This window comes from Gambusia affinis, linkage group LG23, assembly GCF_019740435.1.
Source record: "Gambusia affinis linkage group LG23, SWU_Gaff_1.0, whole genome shotgun sequence".
Taxonomy (NCBI): domain Eukaryota; kingdom Metazoa; phylum Chordata; class Actinopteri; order Cyprinodontiformes; family Poeciliidae; genus Gambusia; species Gambusia affinis.
In genome coordinates, this window is record NC_057890.1 from 10,315,734 (window position 1) to 10,328,569 (window position 12,836).

At 39.8% G+C, this 12,836-nt stretch overlaps 1 protein-coding gene across 3 annotated transcripts in view; it reads right to left on the reverse strand.

The window, feature by feature from the left end:
• Positions 1-12,836, reverse strand: part of wnt5b (wingless-type MMTV integration site family, member 5b) — a 77,597-nt gene that overhangs the window by 15,541 nt on the left and 49,220 nt on the right. Inside the window, exon 4 of one of the 3 annotated variants that reach the window (XM_044108129.1) lies at positions 12,096-12,233. The exons of the other annotated variants lie outside the window; for them this stretch is intronic. Coding sequence (XP_043964064.1) covers positions 12,096-12,185 — 90 coding nt within the window. The 5' untranslated portion in view covers positions 12,186-12,233. The remainder of the gene's footprint in view (positions 1-12,095; positions 12,234-12,836) is intronic. 3 annotated transcript variants of the gene reach the window in all.

Sequence of the window (12,836 nt, forward strand, 5' to 3'; positions counted from 1 at the left end):
ATTCAGATGTTTGATCTATCTGCTTGGTTTTGGTTTGTATTCAGTTGAGTTGCCCTGACATATTCTAGTGCAATTTCCAGGTATTTTTTAAATGTTAAAAACAGACACAATGATTCAGTATCCGACATTAAACTGCTGTTCTTACAGGTTTAAAATATTTTGTCACATAACTTCAAACTACAATGCATTTTACTGTACATTTACAAACACAAAGACATGAACTATATCAGCAGTGACGTGCGGTGAGGTTCATAGCTGGTGAGGCACTGACGTCATCAGAATCAGATTTGCAAATAGATGCATAGATTGACAGCAGTTTACAGGTTATGTTTCACTTCTGCATCCTTACACATACAAACTGTCGCTCACAAAACACACATTTCCTTAAAAAACAAAACAAAATAAAATAATCCATGTCGAAAGTCGGGATAAGCGAGAGGAAAAAAATCACTATCTCTATTATAATCTATCGCTGCACTTGACTTGCTTCCCGAATCGTTTAGCCTAGCTCGCTGTCACTTACTCGGCAGTTGAGGAGTGAACAAGACGAACGTCTGGGATCTTGAGCGCCCCCTGCCATGAGGCAAGAGAACTGCCTGCCTCACCTCGAACCTGTTCTCTGCCGTTTATAATCGCTCATTACACGAAACACGTTACACAAACACAATTGGTGACAAAAAGCACTGTACATTATATACATAAGCTAAATTATTGGAAATAAGTTCACATATTAAATTTGTTTAAACCATTTTATTGACGCCGTACAGCAACATGCTCTCTCCGCTTAGCAGCCAGCGCAGAGCCAGGGGTTGCGCAATCCAAGGTGAGGCAGAGCTCGCTGCTGCATTTGAATGGGAAAATAAGAACATTCAGCGATTTTGAACAAATAAAAATCGAAATTGGTGAAGCTACATGAAAAATAAATATTTTTTAGTACAAACCACCGGATGAATATGACAATTTAAATTACTTTATGATTATATATTTTCTTTCTTTCCATGATGGCTGGTGAGGCACTGCCTCACCTGCCTCCCCTGACCGCACGTCACTGAACTATATTCAAGTGGAAGGAAAATTATGCAGCTAACATTATAGCATCTTGTTACCCACCAGATAAATAAAATTTTTTACATTTCACTAATAATTAAAATGTGCCTTTGGTTTTAATCTCCTTTACTCTGATGCCCTAATAAAGTACGGTAGCACTTTATTTAAAAGATTGTGCATAAGGCTGACATAACATGTTATGAAAATGAAGGAGTCTTCTTGAATTTTTATGATTGTTGTCAGGATGTGTCATTTGGTAAATAACACTTTTAATGTAAAGTTGCATAAAAAGTGTCCTAGTAAAATATATTGATTGTAACATGATGACAATGGTAAATATTTAAAGTGTGAAATGATTGGCTCTTTTAATAGTTTCCCTTCAAAATTAATAAAGACAGACAAATAAAAAGCATAACTACTGACCAAGACAATTTAAAGATTACAAGAAAGTTTGTCTGCTTGGAAGGAAAATGCAAAGAATTACAAGTGGTTATAAAATGTTGCCTTTTAATATTTTCTAAATATTAATCAATGGCCAGTCCTGTATTATAACAGGAAAACAAAAATCTGTATCAGTAGAGAGGGACACAGGAATCAGACAACAAATCATTCAGTAGCAGCCATTGGACTAAATAGACTAATATCACAGCGCCATCTACTGCTACCCAGATGTATAAAAATTCCTTTAATAAAGATATAAGGGCCTATACTCAGTTGTGTTCATGTTCATCTCCTTTATGCTTACAATTCATATCAGCTTTTGAGACACTACAAAGTGAACTTGATCCAAGTCTCAAGAAAAACTGAAATCTTATAAGAATAATGGACCAACAATAATGCATATAACCCGAATCCTACATGCAATGTTTCTATTACGACACTAGGAGGAGCAGTTGGGCCGTAGACATCCCTTCAGCAAAAAAAAAAAAAAAAAAAAAAAAAAAAAAATGGGGGTGAAGAGAGGGAGGGTGCACAAAGGCACAACTTGGACAAAATAAGAGGAAGAAAGAAATGGGAGGGTGTGAAAGAGGGAGGGAATGTCCATGCAAAGGATCCAGAGCGGCAGAAAGAGGTGGAAGGCGCAGGGAGGGCGGCACGTCCCTGGAGGATATGAGCAATAGGCGTGCAACAGGGAGCAATGCCTGAGAAAGTCGGCAACTCCTCTCTGGATTAACACCAGCCTCACTTTTTATTGCCTCCAGTGCCAGACAGGAGCAGCAGCAGCAGCAGCAGCAGCAGCAGCCAGCTCCCCTCCTTCAGGGAAAGCAGCTGCAGTCGGCTGATGGAGGCTGAGCTGGTGCCCTGAGGAAGCCGCTGGTGCCAGAAAGCAAAGTATTAATTCTGGGAAATGAATGTCACTTTTAAATTGATTGCTCATTAGTTAAAGGGAGAGAGTTCAGGCAGAGGAGAAAGCTGAGGATGCACAGAGCGAACTTCTTTTCTTTGAGCACCTTCATCTCCGCTGAGACATCTAGACAGGTTATTTTTTAAATGGCAAATGTTAAATTTTTTTTTTCAATAATATGAACAGTTTAAGATAAATTTACCTGCTTTACATCTCCTAAGGCTGTAAAGCACTGGGAAACATTCCTGAAACTGTGCCAATCTGATAATATTAATAATCCAGCTCTTTCGGAAAAGAACAAGTTGTGAAAGTGAAAATTGTGTCTTAAAAATATAAACAAAAACTAATACAACATTTCTGTGAGTGAAACACAAAATACAAATAAAATTTTTCTCTATGTTCCTCTGGGCCAGGTTTAGAGCTTTAGCCCAGCATTGACTGGGCCTCCATTGCTCAGTCTCCAGCAGCAAAGAGTAAACGCTGAATAATTCTGAATTTTACTTCCTTTAAAGGATTTTTACTTTCCATCTGTATTTTCATCAGTGCTGCTTTTAGAAAGCTCCTGACTGACCCGTCTGCCTGCGTTCTGACACCACGTTATGTTCACAAAAACAATAAGAATTTGGACTCAAACTGCAGGAACAGAAAAAAGACAGTTAGAGTTTATTGGAAAATGGATGCAGTGTTGAACTAAAACAAAACCTCTTGGGGATTGCTTTTTAGTTTCCGGCCTGTGTTCAGTTCCTGTTCTGATAGTCATTCTTTTTAAATTGCTCGGTCTCTAATTGCTCTCTCAGCTGCTTCCACTCTGTCACATGCCACAGGTGGCCTTTATTCATTAGTAGCTGAACAGGAAGAAGGGTGGAGAGTAAAAGAGAAGACATGCAGCGGCCAGAAATCAAACCAGAAGCATTTTCATTGAGGACTGTAACCTCTGCCTGCAGTCCACCTGCTGAGCCATGTGGCACCTATTTTGTTCATATTATAAGTTTTTCCTCCACCTTTTCCCCCCTCTTACATTTAACTCCTCCACACCATCACCCCTTCAGTGACAGCAGCTGATTTTTGCTGCAAACTATAGACTCAAATTATTGGTGGCTTGATGATTCATTAGAGAGGATCTCAGGTTTTTGTTTTTCATTTACTTCTGCTATTAGGCAGATAAAGTCTATTTTAATATCCATCTCATCTGCGAGTCTCCCTTGCTTCTATAAACTCCTGCCGGTTATTCTTGAACACTTTAAGAAAATCAAGACTCAATAGAAACACACACTCATAAACCACTAGTAAAATTATTTCCCTTGGTCACCATTGAAATTAAATGTGTGGGTGGAAGACCAGTGACTCTCCACTTTGTGTTAGGACCACTGGATGCAAAGACGTCAAATCTTCCTCTGGGAGAGAGATGATACAAGTCTCTGTAGCAACCAAAGGCCTGAAAGCCAGAATTAATGTCAGACTTTAAAACATTTTAAACTCCTCTACTCTCACATTAAAGCTCCTTTTTCTCTCAGTGTCACCCTTTTCAATGCATTTCTATTAATCATGAACACGTGTTCTGCAGCAATCTGCCAAATGCAGCCGCCTGCAGGGGAATTTACAGCTGAAATCGTCCTCTCTCTCTCTCACACACACACCCAGAGGGACATGCAGAGAGAGTTGGAAGTGGCTTTGAAGAAGCTTTAGGCTTTAAATCTGCCTCTTTGTTTTCCTCTCTGGCTACAAACACAACCATACATGGAAACCCGTCTTGCTTTATTCTCCCTCCATCACTCCTATCCACCTTGCTTCCACATCCCCGTTCCTCCATTTCTCTCTCCCACCTCCGCTGCGCCCGCCATCCCCTACCATCTCCTTCTTCTCCCTCTCCCAGACTCTGTCCGTCCATGTCCCTCCTCCTTGTCTCCATCCATCCTTATGTCAGCTGGCAGAAGATGAGTCATGCCTCTAGCTGGGAGGCTAAAACTCTCTCTGTCTTTCCCTCTAAATATATCCCTTCTGCACTTCTCTCTATGTCTCTTTTTCACTTGTTCTCACACTTCTCTCTGCTTTGTCTCGCCATCTGTTTCTCTGCAGCACTCTGTTTTGTTCTACCGCTTTACTTCTGAGCCATTTCTTGCTTTTTTTCCTCACACTTCTGTGTATGTCTGACAAGTTAACATCGCTTGTTCCAATATTTGTTTAGACTTGTTTTATTTGTTTATGTGCAAAGTGAAGCAGTTTTTTTTTTTTTTTTGAGTTTATGTCAGATTGTCGCAAATCTTTAAAAACACATCAGCAAAAATTAGCCACTACAAGTCCATCTATGTTGGCCACAAAGTCAAACAAAATGAAGTCTCCACTCAAACATTTGAATTTTCCGCCAATAAAAATAACAGTGTCACTTTATCTGGAGCTTAGGTCCATTTCACAGCATACCAAGATTCCCACTACTACATTAACAATCCATCAGAACGTCTCTGCAAGGTCTTTCAGAACAAAGTAAGCTCCTCTTAATGTGTGATGACATGTGGGAGTTTCCCCGACTGTTTTGAGCCTCACACAAACCCTTTGGGAAGAGATAGTGTTGGTTCATTATCCTGGTGGCAGCATATCTGGGTGCTGCGTGGAGCCTGATAGCTCACCAACACACAGCACCATGATCAGACTGGCTGCAGACGTACAGGAGATCAGTATGTGCTGCACTACCTGTGAAACACGGTGCCCAGCTGCATGGCGTTGTAGGTAATGATGGGGGAGGATCATCAGCTGAAGAAATACTCATAGGGTGTATTTTAGAATTTAACAATCCAGGCTGAGAAATGTTGCAGTGCAACTCATAATAAAATAAGACTTCAGGTTCAGATCCTCTACTGGTAAACTGATGAAAGTGTCTGTGAGAATCCAACTGATGGTGGAGGCACAGAAACCTCTCATATGTATCGGAAAGTTTAATACCCATAAAGGAGCCATTGTGACAACAAAGTGAGAAAAATCAGCAGGGAACGAGCCTAATTAAGTACTACGAGCGCAGCAGCTTCATCACTCCCTTCAGTTGGATATAAATGTTTTCCATGTGCTGCAAGCAAGTCTGAAGAGCCAGACAATTTTTTTTAGTCAAGAATTTGGGATTTTTCTTTGACCCATAGGTGGACAGATGAAGCTAAAGACTAAAAATAAAAAGAAAGCAATTCTGCTGCAGATTTTGATGTTCTTAAATCAAATACCTATACAATTAATCCAGGCTGAGAAAAGTAGAATATTTCAGAGAAAATCCACTTGGCCTTGTTTTGCACTGGAGTAGAATCGTGCGATTGAGGCCGCGTCCCTGATCGGTGCGCCCAGGGAGAGATGCGTGCAGCTGGGTCATGTCCCCTGATTTCCCCGTGCCCTGCAGTCCTGAGCAGCACCAGCCTCCTGATCCCTTCCCAGGAGAAATTAACAAACACTTTGACAAGTCTAAACAGACACATGCAACTCTGTGCTTCACTCAGGCTTTTCCCAAATGCATATCGGAAAACCCCCCCAAAAAAGCCAACAGATTTTTTCACCTAAACTACTGACACATTTTTAATTACTTTAGGAGAGTAGATTCAAGTTTAAAATCTACAGTTTTGGAATATGAAATGAGGGAATAAGAAGGACAAATCTTGGCTAGTGATCTAATTTGCATCTCTTCTCTGATTTTATTCAGATTACCTAAGAATGTCTATAATGTTGCCATTCGTGCAGGAAAGACAAATTTAAAGACAATAAAGTACTTTTATCTCCTGTTGCTAAACCTGCCTCTAATCACTACTTGATTGACAGAAACCTTACAACTGAAAAGATTAACTAATAACTGACATTTTAATTCCTTTGTTTTAGTTTTTCACTTATCTTATACTTTTTTTTTATATACATAAAATTTTATTTTACATCTAATTCTTTTAAATTATCTTTTGTTGTTTAGAAATCTTTCAAATTTTTTCAAAATAACCATGTACTAAAGTTATTTTAGCCTGACATTATCTACGTTTTCATTTTAAACGGACGTCTTAGCTGACAAGAAAGCAAAACTAAAGAATTTCTAAGAAGCAAAATGCCTCGTCACAACATTGCATCATCTTTCTTTCACTTCACAATTAGAAACTACATGTAGCAGGTTGCAAAAGTAAGCAACTTTTTATTCATCCAAGGCAAAATTTCATTGTTTTCCACCTTCAGAAAGACAGAAACTACGTAGATGGGCTCGCAAACACACACACACCAAACACATACACACAGAACAATATGCAGCCTTTTCATGCCAGCAGATGACAAAGTGCATTGAGAAAATGCCAAAATGCTGAGTACTGTGGGAGAGAGTGTGCACGCTTGAAAAATCTCCTATGTCAGACTGCAGAGCTGGCAGAAATGGCGAGCATCGCTGAGGACTCGCGCGCACACACACAAACACGCCGACAGACAGACACACACACACCTAGGCAGAAAGTGTGGAGCAAAAACAGAAGGATGGCTGCATTGTGTAACACAACAACATGAGCCTACTGTAGCGAGTCGAATGCACAGGCAAGCTGTCGGATCAGAGAGACGGAGGAAACGTGGACATAAGGTACGAAGAGAAAGAGACGGACCGGAAAAGGATGGAGAAGAAAGATCTAGTTCAGTAACTGCATCTCTCGCGATGCCAACCTTTCCTGCATTTCTATGATCTAAAATCTCTAGCCCTTTTCTCTCAAATTATAAATGTATGTGGTCTGTCTAACAACTACGTTTAGACTTTTAGGTACCTGAAGAGCTGGTGCACCAGCTATTTTTGCCCAATATTTATTTATTTATTTTCTCCCGTCCAGGGGGTCTTTTGTGGGCTCTAGTGTCCCTTATCCAACAGTAGGCTGACAGGGAAGGAGGAGGGAGAGGGGGGAAGACACGTGGCAAACGCCACCAGGCCCGGGAATCGAACCTGCGACGGCCGCGCTGAGGACCCAAGGCCCCCAAACGTGGGCTGCGCCATCCCCCACGCCACCACAGCACGCCCTTTGCCCAGTAATTTTAATCAATCCAGACTCTGAAAAAAAGAAAGAAAGTAAAAAACTGGGGTAATGCCAGTGAAAACAGCCATTTTCTCAAAGTCAGAAGCCTCTTTTAAATATGTATGAGGGGTTATTTGAAGTTGGGGATGTGAAGCAAATGTTGGCCACTGCAGTTTTTCATATGTGACCTCTCAAAGGTTTCTTTCAAAACGCAGCCATGACAAAATGTCCAAAAGTTTAAAAGAAAAAAATAAAAGTTTTTCCAAAACAAACCAAAGCTTTATTGATTTACTGAGAGATTTGAGTACGTTACTTAAATCATGCCATAAAAATATGTTTAATATTTGGTTCCAGTTTGATAAATGTAACTATAAATATCTGTAACTTATGCCAAACATTTTTTATGCAGTTCCAACTAAGGCTGCAGTATGTAACTTTTATTTTTTCAGTTCATCCGTCTCCAAGTACGCTGCCACGACATACGTGGTAATAATTTTAACTATTTAAAACACTTTTTAAAATAAAGGTTGCATATTATAGCTCTAAGACTTACTTGTAAATGAAAACAATATCCTCAAATACTCAAAATAAAGCTTATGCAGAGTAAAAAGGGATGCAATTTTTGATGAAAGTTCTCTACAATTACCGTAGTTTATCAGCAGCGCCTTCCTGAATGCACCTTCGTTCACATCTGTCAAAACCACACGTTAATTTTTTTTTAATGCCCTGCTTTGTGAAACTCTGCAACATAAAATGTCATTATTTCAAAGGATAAACAAGTATGAACACCTTTACAAGGAGCTGAATTACTGAATTACTTTGAGGTAACTCTGCAGTGACTCTACAGAGAACATTTAAGACAGCCAGAGGACCTCTTCAGTACTGAGCAGCAGGGCAGGATTATGTAAAATGTTGCACTGGTGGAGAGTAAATGAGAAAAGCCGAGAACCTTTCAGGGCAAATCAACACAAACACGCCAACACACACACACACACACACACACACACATATATATGAAGACCAGGTTTCACCGCGATACAGGTGAAGCCCTGGTGGAGCGAGGAAACACCTGAGGGAACATTAAAGATTCAGCGAGTACAGCGAGGAGGCCACCCAGGTCATTGGATCCGCCGGCTTTCTCTCTTTGCTGCTGCAGAGTGTGTGCAGGTCTGTTAGTCTGCTTGTCATGGAGAAGGACGAGAATCTACAGAGTCACGGTAATATCCATTCAGGAAGGTGTCGACCTTCGAGGGGGGAACGTGTTGACACACGGCCACGTAACCTTGGCAACCGGCGATCGCTGCGGGCACAGATGAAGCGTGTTGTTGACACCAGCAATTATCCTGTTAGAGCCCTCCCCTGAATTATCAAACACAGACACAAAGTTACACAAGCTCTGAATATATGAGCAGACAAGAGGCTGAAAACACTGGAAGAAACGCACCGCAGGATTACAGGCAGAAACTTTAGAGATGATACAGCAAAAAAAAAAATCCCACACCTGCTAAATCTGGGGGATCACGCTCTCACCTCGGTTTAACATCCCTCACCTTCTTTTCACCCTTTGAGCTCGATTTTGAAACCTTCATTTAACACACCGGTGCCTTCCTCTTTTCCCTCCTCTTCCTCTGACCCCTTCTCTCCCTCAATAAATCCCTCCATACCTCTCCAGCCCCTCCTTCTCACTCAGTGTGAGTGCTAAGCGGGGGCCCAGCGGGTTTTCTAAGAGGGCACACACACACACACACACACCCACACACAGTTGGAATGTGAGGCAGACAGAGGGAGACATAAAAACAGAAAAAAAAAAAAGCACGCTGTGCAGCCACACAAACACCACACACACATACAGAGACTGGATGTGGGGACGGGATGTATAGCTACTGATGCTAGACATACATTTGAACCACTTCAACCTTTTGTCACATCATAACTATAAGCTTTAATGTATTATATGGGGATTTCAGTTGTCGGATAAACAAAAAGTAGTTCATAAATGTGATGCAGTACTGTGAAGAAGTATTTTCCTCCTACAATTACCGTACTCAGTTTTTAACACAATTAAATGTTTCAGTATAGTTTTATTTTTCTTAATTGATAAGCTGTATATAACCTGATTTAAAACCAGTGCACCTTTCATGATTGCTGCCCAACTTGTAGCATGAAGAAATCACTTGCATGGAACCTTTGGGACTTCACTGATCCACAAGGAAACCATCATGCACAATGACGGAGAAAAACCTTGGAGAAATTTCTAGGAAGTTAACCTTCCTAGAAATCATCAGCCTATGAAATTACTCTAAGAACACACCAACTACTAATTCATGAGCTCATACAACAATGTTGAACAGCAAATCACTGCAGACCTCACATGATTCAATAATGAGGAGCGATTGGGCAGAAATTATATCCATAAAAGAGTTCCAAAAAAATGATTCAGGTGATCCGAGATTTTTTGAAAAAAAAAAAAAAAATGTCTTGTGGACTGGTAAGAAAAACAGAAACCTACCTGAAAGTTGTGTGACCCGTTACATCAGCCCTAAAATTAACACAGGACTTAAGAAAAATCCTCTCACACTGTGAGTGGTTGCATTTTTAGCCGATGTACCTCCATGAACATCCATACGTCCTGAAAAAGTCCAACTATTATTATTTTTTAAATTAAACTCTAAAGTTTGACAATCATATTTAATTGTGAAACAAAAGCTAAAAACAGAAGATCTAAAAATGTACAAATACTTTTTCCCAGCACCGTATGTGGCAAACAATTTGCACTACATCGATGCAAAATCTCTATTGTGAAACAGGGCGGTCGCAGCAGATTAAGCAGGGACAGGAAATGTATTTAAATTTTGTATCATCTGTGTTCCACCACACAATTATTCACTACTTTGATCCCGACTACAGAACTGCATTAAAATACATTAAAATTAGTGGTTGTGATGTGACAAAATGTGAGGAAGTTCAGAAGATATTAATCGTTTTGCAAAGCAATGTAAAAGCTATTTTGGATTATTCATTCCTTTTGCTTTGACCAGTTATAGAAATCAGATGCTTCTTGGTTGATAACTTTTCTAGAGCCTGCATGATGGATCGAAAGTTCGAGTTGTGCAATAATTTGCTAATTTCTGTTTTTAATAAGCCAAACAAATGTATGGAGGGTGCTGTTTAAACTGTAAAGTGGCTTTTGACAGGCTGTTCACATCAGACAAAACACTTCACTTCCATGTAAGTCCCAGAAGATTCATCAAACAGACCACAACCCACTACCATTGGGCCATGTTCTGCTGGGATCTGCTGTGACGTTCCCACCCAAGGTGTTTGCTCCGTCATTGTTAAGCTTGGTATTCATGTCAGGACTGCTATTTTGAAAATGCACGACGCACTCTGCCCCTGAATACCAAGGTCGTAGGTGTTGGCAGCCACAAGGGACAATGCAGTTAGCTGCTTTGTTTTTACCCTTGATGAAAGTACAGAACATGAGTTAAGAGAAGAAGGATGGATCCTGAATGTTTTTATCACATTCCAAGTGAAAATCTGTTTTAGATAACTACTAAACGGATCTATTATGCAACATCGGCAGGCTATTAATAGGTCAATTTATGTAAAAATAGCATAAAGGGATTAAAAATAGGCAGCATGGAGTGACTAATTACTTTCAGTGCTATGTAAAGAAGTTCTTCTTCCGAGCCGACTTATGTTATGTTGGGATTTGAACGAGAGTAACAACTGAATTAATCAGTATTTCAGCAATCCACCTTATTTTTCAGAACATATGAAATCAAATCTCCCTGGAAATCAGAACGAGATTTTAGTTGTGAGGTGAGGAGACAAAAGAGTTTAATTCACTTGTATTTGTATGCAGCAATTTAGGTGAATACATGAAATAACAGGTTTAATTTTTATAAACATACATTTACCGACACTAGAAGTAAAATATGGTGGAGTTTTCATCAACGCTGCAATGAGAAACAGAACTCGTACATTTTTGATCCAGAGGTGTTTCTTACGCAGTTTATCTAATTTAGTGTTTCAATTCAAAATGTGAAGCTCATTTATAGATTTGTGGTATACAGGGAAACATATTTAATGTGCTTATTTAAATGAACTTAGAATATAGCATATGTTTTTACTTTTAATGCATAAATGTGATTAATCCATAGAAAATAATAAAAAGGTTGGTGGAAGGAAAATCTGTAGCAGAAAAAGGTGCATAAGCAGCAGGGATAACTGCAGCCTGGTCAGTTTCTCAAAGCAGCTTCCAAGTAAATTTTGTACAGTAAATGTACAAAATCTAGGACGACAACAGCTCAAATCCTTGAGTTAAGCCACTCCTCAACCCATGATAACGTCAGAAGCATCCTACCTGGACTGAGGAGAAAATGATTGGATTGTTACCAATTGTCCTCTTTTTAGATGCAAGTTAGAAATTCACCTCCTGCAATCTGGAGGAAGAGTGGAAAAGAAACAAAATCCAACTTGTTTGAGGTCCAGTGAAGCTTCAACAATCAGTGATGATTTATTTAGGGTGTCATTCAGCAGCACATTTGTATAACACTTCATGCTTCTCTCAGCTGATGAGCTAGATGAAGATGTTGATTTCATTTTCCAGCGGGACTTGTCACCTACCCACTGCCTAAAACACCAATATCCGCTTTAATGGCCATGTTATCTGTCATCATTCAGGGTGGTTGTGGTGTTTTATTTACCTTTTCCCTGCTGTTTCTCCTTCCTGCTTCAGCTGGTCGTCTATAAGAGGGCACTGCCCCGCTGGCTGCAGATACGCACATGTCGCTCATCCAGCCTGCTGGATGTGTTGAGCTGCCATATGGTCCTCCTTCGACAGACTGTCAACAGTGGAATGGTAATTTGCTTGCTGAAACTTCCCTTGTGCTTCCTCTGTGTTCACAGACTAACTATAGGGACTCCTGCATGTCTAACACAACTTGAGCAATTAGGTGGTTCTAGTGCAAAAGCACTTTGAGTGGTTGATATGACTAGAAAAGTGCACTAATTTCAATCTGAAACCAATTACTTACACCAATTATTTTCCATACCAACTTTTATCTTTAACTCCCAACCAACCAACCTAGAGTTATCAATCCATCAAAGATTCTCAGACATTTATTAATCTACCTGAAAATCAACATCATTACCGTTACATAACTTCTTGCTAACTTGGGTTCTATCTCTTGTAGAATTTCCATAAAGCTCAAAACAAACACTGAAGCTCTAAGAAACTGAAAATATACCTCAGCTGAGGTCAGTGATTCAATAATAAAGACGGGCAGACATTACATCCATGGGAGATATACTGTCCAAAGGCAAAAACATTCCCTTTGGGTCAGAAAAAAGACAGCAACTGGTTGAAACTAAACCTCACGATTATATCAAGAGAAAAATGAAAGACACCATAACTAATAATACAGACGATCAACATGAGCTTTCTT